Below are 22,141 nucleotides of genomic sequence, written 5' to 3'. Positions count from 1 at the left end.
AACTCAGGTCTCGACTTTATTGTAAAGTCTCTGGATCTAACATTAAGGGAATTCTAAAGGAGAGTGGAAGTGTGTATTTTGAGAGCTTTATGAACTTTTCTGGAACATATTTTCATGGGAATTTTCACCTGCCTTCTTATATATGATATATATGTATTATACATATTATAATTATATTATATGCATATTACATTTCAGTATCACAAGGTATACAACATATGTTACATATACTGTATGAATTATTATATGCACATACTCTGTCTTGTTATATTGAAAAGCAATATACCAAAAGTTTTATTTTTTCTAGTAACTAAAATGTACCCCATCAAATACAGATAGCACCAGTTAAGGAAAGCCTAGAATACTAGTCTCGCTGAGTTAGAGATGAGGATCCATTTTATTCATCTTTAGATTCCCAGCACTGATCTCAGTGCCTGAAATACACAAGCTTCTTAATCAAAATTCATTGAACATTTGTTGAATTAGTTCTCCACTCTCTTAAAGATTCACTCCAAGTTTTCCTCTAAGAAGCTTCCCTCCTGTGTGAATACACAATTTGATTTGCAAATACTCTGTTTACTGCAAGTTTTCAGGAACATGGCTTTATTGTACAAAAGCAAAGGTGGAAAATCTTTTATAATCTTTCAAAGATAATTCATTCATTCAGCAAACATTTGACTGGGAGCAGGAATATTAAGATAAAGGGCAATGTCACTGTCCTCCAGCAGTTCTTAGCCTAGTGAGGGAAACAAAGCAGAATGCAAACCCAGTGCAATATGTAAGGGGCGGTAACAGAGGGTCTATGGAAATCCTTAACCACTGGGGACTCAGGAAAGGAAAACAGTCAACTAAATTTAGTTTCAGCTTATTAAAAACAAAAGAAAGAAATTTGATTCGGTGACTATTACAGATATTTTAATGCAATTTAATCTCAATTTACTGAGTTAGGGAGAAATATTTTGGATATATTAGAGAAAAATGCTCTGTGAAGAGAGAGGCAAGGGAGGAGGGAAAAGATGGGAAAGACCCAGAGGGGACTATATCACCTCTATCAGAAACAAAGTGAAAAAGAAGTTCCTGTGAGTTTTTGATGCTTATTCTTTTATTTTTATTTTTTATCTTATTCATTTCAGGGATATATTATTTACTCACCAAAATCTGGAGTTTAGGCACAATCTCGGCTCACTGCAAACTCCTCCTCCGAGGTTCAAGTGATTCTCCTGCCTCAACCTCCCGAGTAGCTGGGATTACAGGCGTGCACCACCATACCAGGCTAATTTTGTATTTTTAGTAGAGATGGGGTTTCACCATGTTGGTCAGGCTGCTCTCAAACTCCTGACCTCAAGTGATCCACCTGTCTTGGCCTCCCACAGTACTGGAATTACAAGTATAAGCCACTGCACCTGGCCCTTATTTTCATTTTTTAAAATTTTACTTTAAATTCTGGGATACATGATATGCAGAACATGCAGGTTGATTACATAGGTATACACGTGCCATCCTGTTCTCCAATTCATGTCATGGAAATCCAAGTGAGGCCTTTAACTACTGGTCACAGCTCTTCAGAGTTCTTTGTATCCAATAAACCAGTAACAATTCTACTCAGAATCAGTTTAGCACTTGACATATGAGTATCAGCTGTAACAGTGAACAAATTAATATGACTCTATAACAGGTTGAAACTTTATGCTGGAGCAGACCAAATTCAATATGCTCATTCGCTCCCTAAAGTCCGCAATATTGGAAAAAACCCTACACCCCACCCCTCCATCAAATGTACTTGTATATTTGAAGGAAAGGAATTTGATAATGGCTCTGAAACTCACACCAGAGAGAATGCCTTGATAATCCCCAGTACCTCATGCAAGCACATGTCCCTATCCTTCATACAAACATGGAATCTCATGTATAGACGGGCCCTTAAAAGTCATCTTCTCTAACCCCTGGTCAGATACTCAGTGAACCCCTATAGTCACCAGTCCTCTCTCCTGTTTTATTTTCTATGGGTGTTTTGTCAGTTCAAGGACCTCATCTGATAGCCAGAGAAGGCCTAGGGAGAGAGCTGTGACCCAGAGAGGCACAGATAAAGGTATCCATATACTATACGTTCAGCAGACCAAATATTTGAATGTGTCACTTGCATGCTATACTCTATTTTAGTAAAATTCCCTGGAACAAAATCCTAAGTCATAGAAAAGCTAGGCTGGGCTGTCACCTGCTGGACTTAGACATGCTGCCTGCAGAAAAGGGGGTGAAATAATGCCACAAACTTCACTTCCTTCAGTTTAGCAGATGACTTTCATAGGCCTTAAGATTTCTTTTCCTTAGTCTACCCTTTGATCCATTCATTCATCCAGTAATCGTTTATAGAGCACTAACTACACATCAACTTATAACTAGATGCTAGAGATACAAAAACAGATGAATTAGACAATGACCGAAAAAAGCAATAACAAAACATGGTGGTGATTGCTTTAACTGAGAAATGGAAAAGATCTTGTGAGAAGCTAGACAATAGGAAAACTTCAATGCTGGTAGAGTAAAAGCAGGCTTTTCAGAGGGAATGCAGATTTTTCTAAACCAACTACTTCATTCCCCTGGAGCTCTTCTATCACACTCTGCATATCCACCTATGAATATGTACATTGGGGCAAAAAGTCTGATAGCATATTATTACTATTTCCCTAAAGGACCTTGCAATACAAAGTATGACAAGCACCCCGACTATTAGAAATGCAGGACCTCAGGCCCCACTCAAGACCTTCCCAATGAGAATCTGCATTCTAAAAAGATCTCCAGGTGATTCTCATGTGTGTTAACATTTGGGAAGCGCCATCCTAGAGACAAGTAAAGGAGAGACTCATCTCTGAAAATTCTCTTCTACAGAGCTTCCGTGCTTGAGGATGAAGGCTCCTTGCACTGTTCTGGAAAAGACAAATGATCTCATCTATCCCCTTATTTTACAACAAAGAATCCAAGGTCCAGAGGGGTGCTCAATATGGCATGGGAGGCAGGGCGGGTAGAAGAAAGTGTGTGAGCCCTTCTGTCAGTCACAGTTGGTCCCTCACACAGGCGGGGCCATTTACTAATGTGGAGACCAAAATACCAACCTCACAGGCATGTCAAAAGGATTACAGAGTATGTAGGTAAAGTGGCTGATAAACAGTAAACACCCAATAAATTATAATAGTAACAACTAGAGACAGAATTGGGTTAGATCGGACTAAGATGTCTAAATTTCTCAATGAAGGACTTTTCCATGACTGTACCCTGTTCACCTGCCCCCAACCCTTGTCAGCCCAAAGGCATCCCCCTACCCAACTCTAACACCCGGTACTGTCTTTGAAGTTGAGACCGTCAAATATGGACTACTTTCTGAAATCACTGATTTAGAAGCGTTTCTTTACTTTGTTTGTTCTAATAATTTCTAGTTCTTTTTGAAAAACAAATCCAGATAAGGGAATTCTCAATATGTGAATTTCAGCAAGGACATAATATCTCTACGAGTGGTGACCAAATGTACTGCTAACTGCTAGAGAACCTGGAAATAGCTTTTGGAGGAGATGGCCTTATTTGCATTTGAGCCCTTCCTATCAGCTAGCCTTTTCCTGAATTCCTTATTCTCTACCTGTGCCATTCTTTCACTCTACTGCATTCAAATAAATGCCTCCTTCTTCCATCCCTTTCCCCCTTCTTCTCAATTCTGTACCTCCCAGATGTCCCTGTACTTATGCGACACAGAGTGAAATAATAAATGGCCAATAGCCAGCATGATGTTCATTCTCTCTCTCTCTCTCTGTCTCTATGTATACATATATGTATATATGCATGTATGTAGATATACACATATACATATATAAGTAGAATATAGATAATATATACATATATACACATATATACATAGAATATAGATAAGGGTGGGGTATGTGTTTTTCTAAATATATATATACACGTATATGTGTGTGTATATATAATACATATTTAGAAAAACACATACCCCACCCTTATCTATGTTCAACTGTGCAAATGGTGAGGACTTTAATTTACCAAATAAATCATGAAAGATGTTATTATGGAATAAGAGGAGCTCTTCTCACAAAATGTCTCCTCATTCATGGGGGCTTCTGAGAAATGGCCCTGCCCCCACTGGGTTAACAAGCCACAGATGTCACCAGCCCCCGGTCACAGATACACCAGTCACAGATGCAACAGCAGACTGCTGCTGCTCACAGTCACACTTTCCCTCCCCCATGGGCCTTCTTTTTTTGCCTCCCCTCCAGGCCTTTCTCTAGATCAAGAGCCTTTCTAGAACTCTTCCGCTAAATCCTAGGCCAGCAGACAGCTCTTCTACCTCAGCCAATTTGAATGCATGCTGCCTGTGAGATTTCCTGAGACACTCTCAGCTGCCGCATTAAAACTGCATAAGAGTCTTCCTCAGGAGGCCTAATAATAGCACATTTCATCTGTGAAATACTTTATAAATATTAACTGATTAAGCTGCCCTCTCTCCTCACAACCTCTGGGCTTCTGCCTAGTGGACTTCATTCTATTCTGCCCTCAAATTACTCTGGGAGAAAAAAACACTGAGACTTGAGGAATCTTTTCTGTGTATTCTAAGCCAAGACATCATTAATGGCCATGGCCATGCAACAACCTCCACCTAAGTAATGGCATGGAGTGGAAAGGGATTTAAATCTATGTTTATTTTATTATTTTTCTTAATTTTTAAGTTCCAGGGTACATGTGCAGGATGTGCAGGTTTGTTACACAGGCAAATGTGTGTCATGGTGGTTTGCTGCACTTATCAACCCATCACCTAGGTATTAAGGCCAGCATGCATTAGCTATTTTTCCTAATACTCTCCCTTCCTCAACCCTACCCCCTGACAGGCCCCAGTGTGTGTTGTTCCCCTCCCTGTGTCCATGTGTTCTCATTGTTCAGCTCCCACTTGTAAGTGAGAATATGCGATGTTTGGCTTTCTGTTCCTACATTAGACATTCATGGGACCAACAAACATATGTTTCTTTTAAAAGAGACTGGATTGAGGTCCTCATCTCCCAAAGCCCAATTAGCAGAGAGAAAACAACTCCACGATCTAGGGCAGTGTCGCTGAACTACAGCCAATGGGTCAAATCCAGCCTGACACCTGTTTTTATGGATAAAGTTTTATTGGAACACAGTCAGGCTAATTCATTCATGTGTTACCTTTGGTTACATTTGGGCTACAATGTCAGTTGAGCAGTTGTGATAGAGACCAAATAACCACAGCAAGGGCAAAAAAATATTTACTATCGAGCCCTGTAAAAAAAAAAAAAAAAAAAAAAAAGTTTACTGACCCGTGGTCTAGGGAACTTAAATTTTATTCTCATTCTGTATTATTTCCTAAATATCTTTAAGCAAATCTCTTCCTTCCTGGACCTCATTTTCTACATCTATAGACTGGATAATCTCCAAGGTGAACCATGGCCTTCAACTTATTCTCCCATTGTTCTTTAAGTTTCAGCCTCCAGTATGTTAGTTTTGTCTCATTACTATAGCTGACTTCTTTGACGGTAGGAAAGGAGTTTTGTGTGTCTCATGAATCCTCCCAGGCACAAGGCTCTATCCTGAGCCCTAAAAATATTCAAGGAGTGTAACTGAACTGTCTTGACTTATATATATACTTTTTTTTTTTTTCTCCACAGAGAGATCTCTCAGAATGATGTCTTGGAGGTGATAGAGGCAGATGTGTTCTCCAGCCTTCCCAAATTACACGAAATGTAAGCAAGAAGCCTGGGGATTTGCTCATGGCCATTCTCGAAAAAAAAAAAAAAACCCTTAAAGTTCTTCTATATTCCTGAGAATATATTCCATGAATATATTCTATATTCCTCAGATCCCTAGATTGTCATTTTAAGATGTCCAAATCAGCCTAAAAGTCACTGTAACATGTCTCTGTCTGGTGATCCAGGCACCAGCTCAGAGGCTAGTCTCAACCTGTTGCCTGCCTGTCATCATTTTGCATCATAGACTCAAGAACTTTGCCCAGTAGCTATGTGCAAGCACCTCCATGTCATCCTTCCATTTAAAGTTATTCTAGTCAAAGCCCCAAATAAGTCCCACATGATGTAATTGAAGTTGGCTAGTCCTGGTCTGACTACTAGCCTATAGCATATATTTACCATGAAACCTTAGCCAAGACAGGTAACTATCTGAGACTTAGTTTTCTCATCTGTAAAACCGGAATAATAAAATTACATATATCATAGGATTACTGTGATGAATAAAGGAGATGATAAATGCCAATTAAATCTAGCATATGAACTGGCCTAGAGTGAGTATGTTATAATGATCCTTGGTTCCTCTGCTACTTCAGCCAAATTTACTTTCTCTTGTTGATGTTCCAGTTTTACATAATAGCACTGCTCACACAGATCCACTTCTGTTTCATACCAGTTTAAAATTACTATAAATTAATTCATAGAATCATAGAATGTCAAAGCCAGTAGAGACAAAAACTGGTCAACAATTTTTCAAAATATATTCTGTATATCACTAAAAACTCAGGAAATTATTAGGTATTTTTTAAAAAGGTCAAATAAGATTAGGAAATATTAGGTAAATAAGATTAGGAAATATTAGGTAAATAAAATTACATAGATTTGCTTATTATAGGAAAATTTTTCAGAGTCTATAATATGCTAATACGCATTTAGAATCTCCAAGAAAGATACTGTATAAGTGTTTGTCAACTAACATCACTGGAAAGTTTTCTTAGAGACTGTTGATTACCATCTCACAAAATTCCCATGGAACACATTTAGCAAAGCCAATGAACTACCTCCTAATTTTACAGATGAAGAAGGAAAGGCACAGAGAATTTGTAGACTTCTCTAAGGTCACCTGGCCAAATCCACATGCAAATAAGAACTTGAACATTAATATTTTGACTCTTTCTTATCTTTTTAACAAGGATGAATTTTGTTTTTAGCATTTGCCAAGTATCAGTAGGGGACAAATACACACACACACATGTGTGTGTGTGCACGGGCGTGTGTGTGAATTTCTTTAGGAATGACACTCAGTCTGTTCATTTGGCAATCCCCCCTCTCCCTTTTACTTCCTTCTACCCACTCTGCCTCCCATCTTCATTTTTCCTCATTGCCTCTGCGCTCAATGTTCACCCTCCCCCTCTCCATTACCTTCATGCTTCTTCCTTTCTTCTCTTTCTGCTTGGCCTAGTTGGGAAGAACCCACAGAGATTATCAGAGAAATGAACCAAAGGGCAGCCAGCCCTCTGGGCAAGGTCAAACAGGCATCCCTTGATACATTTCAATGGACAGTGAAGGTAATGGTTTGGGTCTTTCATCTCTTCCTTGCATGAAGAGGTGCTCACCTCCATGTAGCACTGACTGTACTTAAAATGATTAATTGCCTGGTACTTAGATCTGGGTAGCTACAGGTTACAGCAACATAAAAGCTAATGAAACAGGGAGGAAGTAATTAACAGAGAGCATCTCTGCAAATACACATTGATCCAGCAAGACAAGGAAAGGGCAGGCTCTCTGTGTTGGAATCCAAATGTGAACATGCTCACTTCCAGACTGTTGATCAAGACACAGCACAGGCCAACACAGAGCAGAAGTCACTGCTTTCCATGAGCTCTGAGTGAGCAGCCTCAGTCTACTACATAAAGGGAATCAGTGGCCATTCCCAGCTACTGTATGCTTGGATTTCATGGTTAAAAGCAAAAAGATATCGATTGTTTTTCTCCCAACTTTCTTTTTCTTTGCCATTTCACTCTCTTTTCCTCCAATATCTTTTGGCCCCTCACTCTTTTTCCTTTTCTTCTTTTCACCTCTTTTCCATTTTTCATTGCTCTTTTTCATTACTTTCATTCCTTTTTCTCTTGCCTCCTGACCAGACAAAAGCTCATTTTCCCAGTCTCATTCCTAACCTCTCAGCCTCTTCCAACCCTGGGAGATTCTTACTGGTTAAAGATGCAGCTCTGCTCAGGGTGACGAGAACTCACCCAGCCAATGCTGTGTTTGCCTCCAGTGGACAGGGCCCAGGTAATGAGAATGAAGCAGTGGGGAGACAGGGTTAATATTTAGTTTGCACAGCTTAGTGTAATAAAAGGCACTGCATGCTCCCTCAGTATTTATTGAAATGGATGGATGGATGGATGGATGGATGGATGAATAGATGGGCGGATGAGTGGATACAATTAATGATTTATTATTTTACTCTGTAAAATGTGAAAAATACTACAGCATTCCTTACCATCAAGATCACTAGTATGTTTTTTCATCTTTTACAGTAGAATTGAAAAGGCCAACAACCTGCTCAACATCAACCCTGAGGCCTTCCAGAACCTTCCCAACCTTCGATATCTGTAAGAACTCATGTACTTTGGTACCCCCACTATGATTAAACTGTGCAACCCTATTTTACCAAAAGGCCCACTTGATACTCTGGGGAGCAATTACTTTTGATCAAGGATGGTGGTGGGGGGCAGAAGTGGAGGTGGAGAGATACTTGGTGATGGATTTTAGTTTAGTTGAATGAGCAAATTCTGCTAATATAATTGTTTTTTGTTTTCATTTGCAAAAACAGACATAAGAAATGCCATTTGCATTAATGGGACTGTCACTTGAACCTCTTACAGAACTCAGTCATAATTTAGTGTTAATGAGATGCAATCAAAATTTCTGCTAGCATTTAGCTTGTGACCTTGACTTCAAAGCCATTGTCTCTCTTGTTCTGCATATATGCATTTTTCCCTTGATAAATTACAGCATTTTATTTTGTTTATTTTGTGTGTTTTGGTTAATAACTTAACGTGATATTTTATCAGCAGAGACTCCTAGTGTTTCAGCTCTATCTTTTGGGCCTGCCCCTATCAGCAAAAGCACTGCTTCCTCCACTCAAATGGCTTTCAGATTAGCTGAGTGCTTGACAGAGTCATGAGTGTTATAATAGGACCCCAAAAAATAACAGATAAGAATTTGGTCTCTGGAGTTAAACTTTCTGGGTTTATTTACTAGCTACTGATCACAGGTCGGGACTTAACCTCGCATATTTCCTCATCAAGAGAATGGAAATAACAATGCTTGCATATCTGTTATCTATTAGCATCATAATCATACAAAACCAACCACTTCCCAAAGATAGAGGCTTAAAGCAACAACTATTTATCATTTTTTATCTGTCTGTGAGTTGATCAGTGGAATGGTTCTGCTGATCTGGACTATGTCTGCCCGACCTCAGCTAAGCTCATTCATACATCTATTGTTAATTGGCAGGTCAACTGGAGGTTGGCCACTCCAGATGGTCTCAACTGGGATGACTCAGCCTTCCTCCAAGAGACACTCATTTCTAGCAGGGTAGCATAGTAGGCTTGTTTTCATGGTAATCCCACAGTTCTAAGAGAGACAGCTGAAGATTGCAAGCATCTTAAGGCCAAGATCCTGAATTAGCACACCATCTCTTCTGATGCATTCTATTGGCCAAAACAATTCACTGAATCATCCGGATTCAAAAGGTGAAGATGCTACTTCTTGATGGGAAAAGCTGCAAAGTCACAGCACAAGGGATAGAGAAGGATACACAATTGAAGCCACTTTTGCAATCAGTTTAAAATATTTAAACATTTTTGCCCTAGGCCTCTGATAGTAGATGCTCACTAAATATTAGCTATTAATGATATTGTGATTCTGTGCCTAAATTTTCATTCATAAGAACTGGACTTAACAGGGATAAGAAGAAACACTGGGTCATGATGTGCCTTAGCTCTCTGAGTGACAACTGAGGGAATAAAAGACTTAATAGAGGACAGTCCGTATGACCTGGAACTTCTGCTCTCTGATAGGTACCCAAGAAAGGGTCTGAAAAAGAAATAAGGTCATCTGCCTCTGACTTACTGTCAGAGGTAGGCTGGCTTCATGGGCACACAAGTGCATTGTATAGGGCTTTGTGCTCAGGAGGGCCCCCACACTCAGAGGACTGCTGGGTTTCATTCTCTGCTGTCACCATCTTGAAATACTTAAACAAGAGGCTCTGCATTTTCATTTATACTGTATCCCACAAATTATGTAGCCAGTCCTGCTTAGAGGTTAGGGTTATGAGCTCTTCTACTTTCAGGTTTGGGAGTCTTGATCTCCAAGTTGATCATGTTCCTTAGGGACAGAATCTGTGCTATGTTCTCTGCAGAGGCTAACATGACTAGGCACATAGCAGTGGAGGAAATACGTGATAACAGAAAAGGCACGAACCTCAGAATCAGAAAATCTAGGGATTCATCCTGACTCCATCATTCAATAGTTGAGAAATCTTGGGCCAGTCACTGGACTTCTGAGAGACACACATGGCTTATATGAGCCTCAAACAAGATTTAGATATGAAAATATTTTGTCAACTACGAAGTGCTCAAAAACATTAATAAATGTATTTGTAGAATAATTATTTCTGGTTGAATACTCAACGTCTACCAGCCCATCCTCAGGAAAATTCTAGTAAGTGTTGAATAATTATGCTGACGATTAAGACTTTCAGCTTTTACCTACAAGTGCTTGGCATGGGTTCAAAAAGAGAAAGTTGGAGCATGCCTTTGCATTTAAATGAACAGAATGGAAAAGAAACTATATATGAAAAGCTATGATTTCAGGAGGACTGGAATCCAAATAGAACATTGATATTTATTAGCTAGCTGGTTAATTACTTTCTCTAAACCTCAGTTTCCTTATCTATAAATCGAGTGGGTGTAAAAACCAAATAAGATTGTGCCTTTAATAAAAAATCACTTTGCAAATTTTTTTTGTATAAAAACTATAAAGAACTATAGAAATATAAAATTATTAGTGCCTGTTACCCTTCATTCTTTCTTCCTTTCTCCCAACTCCATCTCTCCCTTCCAGATCCTTCTCTTCCTTTGTTTTAGAAAATGCCAAAGTGGAATATGGGAATCATAGAGCCTTCAGTGACAGAACAAATACTCTCTAGGACATGGAGAGGCATCCCCAGAGGCACTTTCATTCATAAACTATCACATATGGCTAATGCAAAGCACCCCTGCCAAGGACAAACCCAAGAAGAAAACCAGCCCTTCACATAGATATCCCTAGCCTATGATAATAAAAGCATATCTGAGAATGGTGGATTGGAAACAGGTAAATGAGAAATGAGGAATCATTGCAAAATTTGAAGCCAAAGGATTCAGAATTTGACCTCATTATTGGCCAACATCTTGCAGCCAGCACCATTTGTTCTTATTAATGAGAACCCCCTTGGCCCTTCCCTTAGGAGATGAGGGCAGGGGAGATACTTGAACTTGTAAGGATGTGGGCATGGAAAGCACAGCTCCAGACAGAGGAAGGGAGAGAGGGAGATCCTTGGCAGAACAGAGGAAACACAGCTATGCCTTTGCCTCTGAAAAAGGCTGAAATCTGTGCCATCTGCCACTAAGTCCATCCTCTTTGTGTTCTTTTGTCTCACTTTGGGGTGTTGAGTAGTCCTCAGTCCTGTATAAAGTTCACACAAAGTTGGAGGTGACCAATTCCAGCCATATCTTTTTCTGAGAGAAGGTTATTGTTCTCAAGTCATTTTAAACCTCTTCCTTAACTGAAGAAAGAAAAGCACAAGGAAGGATTTGGAAGGGATTATGTCACTGTCAAGGGATTCTCCTTGATTGCTCTGAAAAATAACATATCATTGTCTTAGCCAGTTTGGGCTGCTCTAACAGACAACTGTAGCTTGTGTAGCTTAAACAATAAATCATGGTGCTGGAGGCTGGAAGCCCAAGATCAGGATGCCAGCTGGCCAGTTCTTGATAAGGGCCCTCTTCCTGGTTTGCAGACAGCCATCTTTCCATTGTATCTTCACATGGCCTTACCTTGGTGCATATACACACAGAGAGAGATCCCATGTCTCCTCCTGTTTTTGTAAGGGCATTCGTCCTATCATGAGGGTCTTACCCTTATGATCTTATCTAACTCTAATTACCTTTCAAAGGCTCCACCTCTAAATATCATCACATTGAGGGTTAGATTCCAACATATAAATTTGGGGAGGACACAAACGTTCAGTTCATAGCAGTTATGTAATTCTACACTGTATGAAATGTTTGCACATCCACTGTTATGTAAATCTCTCATTAGGGAGTTGAGACTAAGAGTTGTCTATCTTAAGGCTTTGACTTATTGTCCAGGGTGGACCTTTCCCAGCTGTGTACTCCTCCTCAGTGTACGGCAACTCTGCCCTCCAAAGGCACTTCTATGCAATAAATAAATAAATAAATTATATATATATATAAAATTCATTATATATATTATATATACATATATAATATATATTATACATATATACATATAAAATATATACATATATAATATACAATATATATAATATTGTATATTATATATGTAATATATATTCAGGGCTAAGACTCTAGAACTTTGAAATATTTTCCAAACTGCCTAGAGGGATCACCTAAACTCATAAGTGGTCCTCTAAATCTGAAAGATTTTGTCAGGGAAACAAAACCTAGTTAAGCTTCCATCTTACACTAGTTAGCTTGGGCTGCCATAACAAAATGCCATATGCTGAATAAATTAAACAACACAAATTAATTTCTGACAGTTCTAGAGACTGGGAAGTCCAAGAGGTACTGGCCAATTTGGTTCCTGGCTGGCAGACAACTGCCTTCTCTGTGTGTCCTCAAATAGTACAAAGAGTGACAGTGAGAAAGTAGGTTGGGTAGGGGAGAGAGAGAGAGAGAGAGACATGGGTGGAGAGAAAGGCCAAAGAGAGACTTGAGTGAGCAAGAGTGAGTTTCTGGTGTCTTTTCTTATATAATGACAATAATCCTAACAGGTTAAAGCCCTACTCTTATGACCTCATTTAACCTTAATTACCTACCAGAAGTTCTATTTCCAAATACAGTTACAGTGGGGATTAGAGTTTTAACAATTGAGTTTTGAGAGAACACAGTTCAGTCCATAGCATATCTTCCATGCTTATTTTCATCTGAGCAGCAGTCCTCACACCTTCATGATCCACAGCAGCCAGGTAGAGGTAGATGGCAACAATTTCAGATATTCTTTGGGATGATGAACTACTTGCTTCAAGACAAAGAAAAAATGCAAAATGGATGAAGGAATTCAGTGGGGACCAGTAGGATTGAGTTGTTGGTTTTGTTTCATTTTTTTTTTTCTTAAGCCAGGATAAATGTTAATCATCACAGCCACTGAAGCAGGAGATTACAAGGGGTAGGGGTGAGTTGCTATTTGACTTGAATGTCCTAATTGCTGCACACGTGTACTTAAAAAGGTTGTTCTGAAGTTCTCCCTGTTGATGCCATTTCATGCTGCTCATTTGATGGCACAGAATTCAAGACAACTAGAAATCAGTGCTCTTCATCAATGCCTTCATGCTTCACTGAGGAACCTTAAGTGGTTAGGAAAAAAAAGACTCATGAATAAAGAAATGTTCTTTAACTTGAAGAATATGCATCAAAGGATTCATCTGGCTGGATTTTTTTGAGTCAATATTGTATTTACAGGCAATATTTCTTTCTTTACTGCTCTGCCTTCCTGGAGCTGACCTTTTGTGTATGAAAGATTATCTATTGATCTGTAAATAACGTTTACACAATATTTTCTTGCCTTTGCATCCTGTCAAAGTAATTCTCAGGCAGCTGGATGTTTCTCTTTGCTGCTCAATAAACCATAATTCCATTTTAGCAAACATTCCACACAGTGCTGTAGGCCCCACCCCCATGCCCCACTGACAACCATCTTCCACTCAGATGTGGGCCTGTTAGACCTCATTTGATTACTGTTAATGGCTGCCACGACATCTCCTTTCTTCAGGTGGGAACAATTCCAGCAGATTCTTCACTGGGACTCCCCTTAACAATCCGGGCTGTTTCTTTCCCAACCCTCTGCTAAGTCCCTCTCTCTCTTTTCTGTGTTCGTCCCTTAAATTTAATTTGGTAGGAGTATTAAAAGTAGCTTTTCTGGTTATAAAAGCTGAACTGCTTTTGGAGGTAGCACAGCAAAGGGACAGAGGGCAGGGAGTCAAGAGGCAGCTCAGAGTAGCAAGGAAGCACGTCAGTGCCACCTGTCTGGGCACAGGTCTCAGCTCCTTCCCTTATTAGCTGCATAAGCTTGCATAATTGGCTTAACTTTTCTTTCTGAAAAGTAGAAATCTTAACATTGCCTGCATCAGACTTGTGTTCATTGAGTTAAAACAAATGTTTAGACAAATGATTGACATTCAGAAAATTCACAACAAATGTTACCCACTCTTATTAAATTCCTGACCCTAACATTTACTAGTTAAGGGTGTCCATGCAAGAGACTTCATCTCTTTGTACCTCAGCTCTCTCCTCTGCTTAAAAAAAAAAAGGAAAAAAAAATTATGATAATTACTACCTTTTAAGACTGGTGTAGGATTAAAAGAGATACTGATTGTAAAGCTTCTGGTATATCATCCAGTCTCAGTAAATGTTTCTGATTTGATGATGATCATGATGATGGTGGTGATGGTAGTGATGATGTCTCTTTTCCTTTCCATTATTCCTAAGGTTTGAAGGCCTCTTTAACTGCTTCTTTAGGACAAAATCTACTACTCAGCATCCTATCACAGAAACACATCATTCATGTTTCTCAAAAGACAAAAGGAACCTTCTTACAGAACGCCTGACATATCCAAAAAGGTCCTTCCAACAAGCAAAACTACATTATCCTGCAGAATTCTCAAAGTTCTTAACCCTTTTATGTTTATTTTATTTTCCACACTAGTGGTCCACAAACTCCCTTGCCATCCCCATTCAAAATAATTCCAGTTTTTTACACAAACAGCTGGTTGAATAATGCCTCCCATTTTTATGTTTGTTTACAATTTAACACTTACCATCCTTTGCTGCTTTTGAACCTGAACAATCCACAGGGTAGGCGGAACACACAGCCATTTTATAGGAGATGTAAGCTGACTTGTCTATAGTCCTTCGTTATAGGGTTCTTCCGACAGGAGGATGCAATGTCCCTACAAAATGAATCATTTTTCTACTTTTGGTGCTTAGCTATGTTTTCTTCTCTATGATGTTGGAAAAAGAGCCATACTTGGACTCATTTTTAGAAGTTATGGTAGCCATGTGCATGGTGGAAAGGCCTGGTGGCTCCCCATTTCTCCTCCATCCTTTTTGAAGTGAATTGACCAATCAGTAAGTACTCATTCACTCAGCCAATCATTCAACAATCAAATACTGAGGTCATACTACACCCCAGGCTTTGTTGTAGCTGTTAGTCTCTCCAACTAAAAGGTAAGCTCTATAAGGGCAGAGGCTTCATTTGTCCTGTCAAACAATATTGGATAATGTCAGGTGGTGATGGTGCTATGAAGAAAAATAAAGCAGGAAAAGTAGAAAGTCACGCTTTAGAAAGGGTGGTTGAGAAAGGATGAAAGGGATGGCTTGTATGAGATATAGGAGATATCAATGGACAGCTCTCACTTCAAGGAGCTCAGTCCTTTGGGGAGAAAAGACTATCAAACGTTAACCTCTGGAAATAGCAATACCTCTGTAGAGCTGTCACTGATCCTGAGTGACAAGACTGACCCAGTGCCTTAGGCCAGACTAGTTAGGGAAAGCTTGTTGTGGGCTTCTTGGAGGTAACACAGCTGGAACATCAGTGACAAATATGATTTGGAAAGACATAAAAGAAGAATAAATTTCCTGTGAAAGACAGAAGTGAGTACTGTAAATGTATAGAATGAAAGAACCATGGAGATTATAAAGGATGAAAAGAAACTGAGTCCCAACTAAAAAGAAGGTGTGTACTGGGAATGAGTATGACTAGATTTGGATGGATTGGTTTGGGTAAGATTGGGAGAAAAATTAAGGAAGAGAAGTTTAGGCCTAAGGCAGTAGGAAAAAATAAGTTATAACACATTCTTGAGCAGCAGAGTGACGTAATGAGAATGATTTGGACTGTAAGTTGACCAATAGCAGGGTACAGACTATACTATAGGGAGACCTGTTAAGGGGCATGCATTAGTCAGGGTTTTCTAGAGGGACAGAACTAATACGTTAGATGTATACATAAAGGGGAGTTTATTAAGTAGTATTAACTCACACAATCACAAGGTCCTTCAATAGACCATCTGCAAGCTGAGGAGAAAGGAAGCCAGTCTGAGTACCAAAGCTGAAGAACTTGTAGTCTAATGTTTGAGGGCAGGAAGTATCCAGCATGGGAGAAAGATATAGCCTGGGAGGCTAAGCCAGTCTAACCTTTTCACGTTTTTCTGCCTGCTTTATATGCTGGCCATGCTAGCAGCTGATCAGATGATACCCACCCAGATTAAGGGTGGGTCTGCCTTTCCCAGCCCGCTGACTCAAATGTTAATCTCCTTTGGCAACACTTTTACAAACACACCCAAGATCAATACTTTGCATCCTTCAATCCATTCAAGTTGACACTCAATATTAACCGTCACAGGGCTGTTGACATAATCCAGGGATACAGTAATGGTGGCACCTAGAGGGATAGAAAGGCATGGTTCGATGGGGACACACTTCTAAAACAGAATCACTGGAATATGTTTTACGTCTGGGTCAGACATGTATCTAAGTGGTTGCAGCGATTTTTCTTTTCCCACTCACTTTCAGTAACCCCTAAAAGCCTCTCTTCCCCCAGTACCTCCTCCTAAGCACTTCCTACACAGAGTCATCCTGCAGATATCACTCCTCGAGAATCCAGTCATCTTATACAGGACTGTGATTACAGTGAAGAAATTATTAGCCATCTCCCCGGCTGGCAGTGTTGCAAGTATCTAAGGATGTTGCCATGACTACAAGGATGTTTGGGCACAATAGAGATTTACAATTGCTTCTTTTATCAGTAATCTGTCTGGCAGAGCCAACTTTGCCTACTCTTGTCAACTCTAGGAAAATGTGGCCAGTTTTTCCTTCCAGAACACTGATGTTCAAGATGAGATTTCAGCCCAAGCATGTCATCTCCAGGAGGCAAGGACTATCTCTTGACTGCAAAGGTGGGACAATTTTCATGCTGCTTACCCTTCCTCCCTGTTCTCCTCTAACCTGTTCAGTATGCGTTCTCCTGAAAGAAGCCCAAGTTCTTTCCATCAGCAAAGAGATCACTTGATCCATCAATTTATATCAACATATTCAGATTCTGGTATTCTCCTTTCAATAAGAATTTGCATTTTTGAAAGAGGAACCTGAAAAATGTAATGCTAAATCCAAGAGTTGGTAGTGATGGACTCCATGGCAGGAGGACTTCCAAGAGGGAAGAAAATTTCTACAGGACCCACTCAAATAGCACATAGGTGACCACCTACTCTACCCATTTGCAGATTCGATGCACTTTTATTTTCATAGGATATGCCTTCTTACAAGGTAGTTGTATCCTTACCTCATTAATTTTGAAATAAGACCTGTCTCTCTTTCATCACCAGAAATCAGATATAAGGACAAGTCTAGAGAGGATTAGGTGAGAAGCAAGTCTCAGATTAGCCTAGTAAAGCTCAGCTCTAATTTTTTTCTTATTGCTATATCATCCTCATCAGACACCCCCCATCAACCAGTGATATACTAATCTCTTCAGGTCTCAGTTTCTTTATCTGCAAACTGAAAATAACAAAATATGCTTCAAGAGCCTAGTCAAATGAGGAAAATGGAAAATCCTCTAAGATCTACTCTAGCCCTCAAGTGCTTAGTTTCTGAACTGTGATCTTCATGAATCTGGGGCTCCCAGTATCACTGCCTGTCCTGAGATCATCATATTCGAGCCCCACATGAGGGGCCCTGTATGGAAAGAGGAAGTAATTCTGTAAGATAAGAACATTTAGCATCTTGCGGACCACTTCACTTCCCAGCTCCTCTTCCCCAGGATTCAAATGTTGAGATCATGCAGAAGCAGTGAGAAGCTTAAATCAGCTGTAAATTACTCATAAATTAAGTACAGCTAAAGTGCACCTCCTAGAGCTAAAGGACAGTCATAGATGTATCCCTGCCACCCCAGTCCCTGACAAATGAGAACCACCACCTCAGCAGAGCCCGAGAGGCACTGGATGTGGAAATGATGTTTAAGAGGCAGAAAGCACCCAGCAGTCATTAGAGCTGGCCTGGGAAGGAGAAATCCTTGGCAGGGCCTGCCTGGGGCACAAGCAGAATGACAGCTTGGACAGTGGAAACTGAAGAGACATTAGGCAAATACCCCACCCCCCCATGGAAAATAAACTGCTGCCTCTTATTCCACTACTAAAGCCTCATATTGGGAGGTTTAAAAGGTATCTTTGTCCTTACAGACCCTTTTAGATTTGCAATTATCCCTGGGACAGGCCACACATTAAAAGCTACCCATCTCCATGGGGATGGGCCAGAGGAGGCAGGGCAGGGCAGCAAGGGTAGTCAGGACATAGAGAGAAAGGAGAGTGTCACTCAGGTTAACTCAACCAGATTCTGCACTACTCCAGGGGGTGGGGGTGGAGGACCACGTTTTCTCCATCACTATATCCCCAGCGCAGGGAGGGTGGATTACTCATTTTTTTCTTTTATAGAAACCTGGCTGTGATCCAGATTCTTGCACCTGGTTCTCGCCCCACTCTGAAATACTTGCTGAGAGAGACCCACTTTTTCCTTGCTTCCATCTATTTGTTCATCTCTTCTACTTTATCTTTCATAACATGTGTTCTTAGGCTATAAGATCCTGGTACAGGAACGTTTTAGCTGAATTGTCCCAGCTGCCCCCAAACTGTTGATTTATCCTTCTGGGAAGGACGTTGTCTTCCCCAAGGGCAAATATGCAGGAGGAATGCATCCAGGACTCACAAGTCAGCCAGATCAGGACCAGGAAACCATGAAGTAGCTGGAGATTTCCCCACTAGATTCCACTGACATCCAATCCAGAGCAAGGGCCGTGTCCAATTTAATCTCTAGGCCCCCACAGAATACAGGGTCTGCACACAGTGACCCTTCATGAGAATGTGGGCCGGAGTGGTTGAAACCTTTTTGTTTGGGTAGAGAGAGGGGAGCAGCTGCTGTTTTTAGAGAAATATCTTGGGGCGTCACAGAGTGTGAACACTGAAGTGACAAATGCTCCACAGAAGAGTATTTTCATCTTCAACAGACATCACAAAAATGTTCTGCTGTGGTTTAATCACGAGCTCACCCACAGCAAACAATCCACAAATAACATCTAGTTCAAGAGGCAGTGAGCTTTTCCCTCACCCATTTGGAATTCAAAGATAGCAGTGCTAAGAAGAGAGAGCCTGGCATGCTCGAAGGACTTGCAAGGGAAGCAACTAGGCAACCTCCCTCACAATGATCATCCATCGTGGTCTCTCTGGACAATGACCAAACCACGGGAGCCACATAGGCACAGATTCATTCAGCCAGACATCAGGGATAAGCTCTTTTCTTTACAGGAAAGCCAAAGACCCAGGTTCCAGCCCTGGCCCTGCCTGTGAGAACTTTTAAGCAAGTAACAGGGCCTCCTGGGGTGATATGGTCTGGCTCTGTGTCCCCACCCAAATATCATCTTGATTTGTAATCCAAACTGTAATCCCCAATGTTGGGGAGGGACCTCATGGGAAGTAGTTGAATCATGGGGGCTGCTACCCTCCATGCTGTTCTTGTAATAGTGAGCAAGTTCTCACAAGATCTGATGGTATTGTAATGGGCTTTTCCCCTTTGCTTGGCACTTCTTCTTGCTGCCACCATGTGAAGACGGCGTGTTTGCTCCCCCTTTCTCCATGACTGTAAGTTTCCTGAGGCCTCCTCAGCCCTGAGGAACTGTGAGTCAATTAAACCTCTCTCTTTTATAAGTTACCCAATCTCAGGTATTTCTTCATAGCAGCATGAGAATGGACTAATACACTGGGCCTCAAGGAAAATGGACAAAAAAAAAAAAAAAAAACTACCTCATTTCTTAATAAAAGGTTATTGTAAAGAGAAAAGAGGAAGGAAGGGGCAAAATGAAACTGGGTGTGGGAACATGTTGAAACTTAAAAGCAATGAACAAATGCAAGCACTGCTAGTTGTATTAAGGCATTGCTGGATGATATGGGCATGAGTAACAAATCATAATGCAGAAAGCACTTTTACTTTGTATTAATTAACTAGTCTTACAAAAGACCTGTGAAATTTTTACTGGTGGCTCCATTTTACAGATAAGAAGCTTGAGGTTCAGAAATGCTGACTGAATTCCCCGAACTTACAAAATGGGATTAAGAAATTATACTGGGGTTAATGGGTGCAGCACACCAACATGGTACATGTATACATATGTAACAAACCTGCACGTTGTGCACATGTACCCTAGAACTTAAAGTATAATAATAAAAAAAAAAAAAAAGAAATTATACTGAGGAAGAAGGCCCAGGGACACTGAGCTTACTGAGCATCTACTAGATGGCAGACTCTGAACTAAGCATCCTGTTCACACAAGTTACCTTCCAATCTTCTAAAACAGTGAGGGATGCATTTTTTCCAATCTACAGATGAGGTCTTTGAAACTCAGAGATTACAGAGTTGATAGAATTGGGAACTGAAAGCAGGAATGTCAGATTCCAACCCAGTTAATCCTGCATTCCAACACAGCACAGCTAGAGAGATGTAGAATGTGGATGAAGCCAACGTCAGTGTGCCCAGTGCTCAGAGCACAATATTGACACCTTATTAATATGTTTGCCACTTGGAATTTGTGATCATCTTCTTGGGCTAAGTTGAAGTGTACCTAAGAAATAGCTTTCTAAATAATTAATATTAGAAATGAGTTGTGGGAAGGGTATGCAAACTGTTTAAAATATTAACTCTTTTGCAACTCCCTTATGTAATTTAAAAGTAATTGCTTGCCACAAATTGGTACTTTGATTAAAGTTATTCTAACATCAGCAACCAAGAAGATCTCAAAAGGTTGCTGCTTGGCAACTCTGTTAGCTGTGAATCTCACCTAGAGATATCTTTAGGTTTTAAAAGTTCTTATACAGCCAATGCAGTATGTTGGAAGCAACATCACCAAGAGGCAGGGGAGCCAGAGTGCCTGGGTTCAGGTTCCATCTGTTCTACTTTCTACCAGACAAGCTATAATAATTTGACCTCTCCAAGCCTCAGTTTTCTTATCTATAAAATAGAGCTTATAATAGTACCTTCTTCATAGGGTTATGGGCAGGATTAAATGACTTTAATACAGGTAAGGCATGTACAATGGTGTCTAGCTTGTAGCAATGAAATAGGTTAGTATTAACCATTATTATTTCTGGCTCAGATCTAGAGATTTTGAGCAGGTCAGTTACTCTCTCTGAGCCTTGCCTCTCTTATCAGTAAAACGGTAATCATAAGTATGCTCACCTTAGAAGCCTACTGTAAAGTCAAATGAGATCATATGAAATACCTTTGTCAGGTATGTGCTACACAAATAATAAGGCAAGTTTATTTTCAAGTCTTTTTTTCTTAGGAGAAAAATCTGGGTCAGATTTGTGACCTCTAGGAGTGTGGTTCCTTTTCAGTTAGCAGCGTTCTGGTCTATTGCCACTTTAGCCAGCCTCTCACTCAGTCCAAATTCAGACACTGGTCACTGTGTTCCCCAAGCTGGAGGGGGCAGCTATGAAACTTTCTGCATGATCTTTTTAAAGTTCCTCTTTCAACCTAAGTGAAGGAGCAAGCAGCCCCCACCCTTTCCATGGTACAGGAATAGGAAAGGAAAAATCTACAGCTTTCTCCAGAAACCCTTCTCACAAAGTCTCTCCCCGAATTTAATTCTCCACACTGCCCAATGTGCATGAGAGGTTAAGAATTGTGTAAATGGTTTCCAGAAACCTGGAATGTGACATTTCTTCTACCGTTGTGTCTCAGGGAAAACTCCAACTATGACATTGGCTACACTGAGCTCTGCCTTAGCCACGGAGGTACCCCATAGCTTGCTCCAAGTTAAAAGCACAAACAACATCAATAGTGACAGCTACACGGTAGCCCATCACAAACTTTCATTTATTTATTTTTTTACATTCAAGTCAGGCCTATTTTCTCAAAGATTTCTCCTAGGTTTAGTTCCCTTTTGACTTAGTTTGCCATGATTCTTGTTACCGTAATCTGGTTATATGTAGAAGTTAATTGTTGGACTAGGGGTAGGAAGCTGACCTT

The 22,141-nt window shown here is 40.2% G+C and overlaps 1 protein-coding gene across 2 annotated transcripts in view; it reads left to right on the top strand.

The window, feature by feature from the left end:
* The window catches only part of FSHR (follicle stimulating hormone receptor), a 190,852-nt gene that overhangs the window by 130,449 nt on the left and 38,262 nt on the right, over positions 1–22,141 (top strand). For both annotated transcript variants that reach the window (XM_025354354.1, XM_025354353.1), the window contains exons 3-4: positions 5,685–5,759; positions 8,300–8,374. In XM_025354354.1, the coding sequence (XP_025210139.1) occupies positions 5,685–5,759; positions 8,300–8,374 (150 nt within the window). The remainder of the gene's footprint in view (positions 1–5,684; positions 5,760–8,299; positions 8,375–22,141) is intronic.

This window comes from Theropithecus gelada, chromosome 13 (genome assembly GCF_003255815.1).
Source record: "Theropithecus gelada isolate Dixy chromosome 13, Tgel_1.0, whole genome shotgun sequence".
Classification (NCBI taxonomy): Eukaryota; Metazoa; Chordata; class Mammalia; order Primates; family Cercopithecidae; genus Theropithecus; species Theropithecus gelada.
Note: the sequence above shows the minus strand (reverse complement) of the source record. Positions and strands in the feature narration are given on the sequence as shown.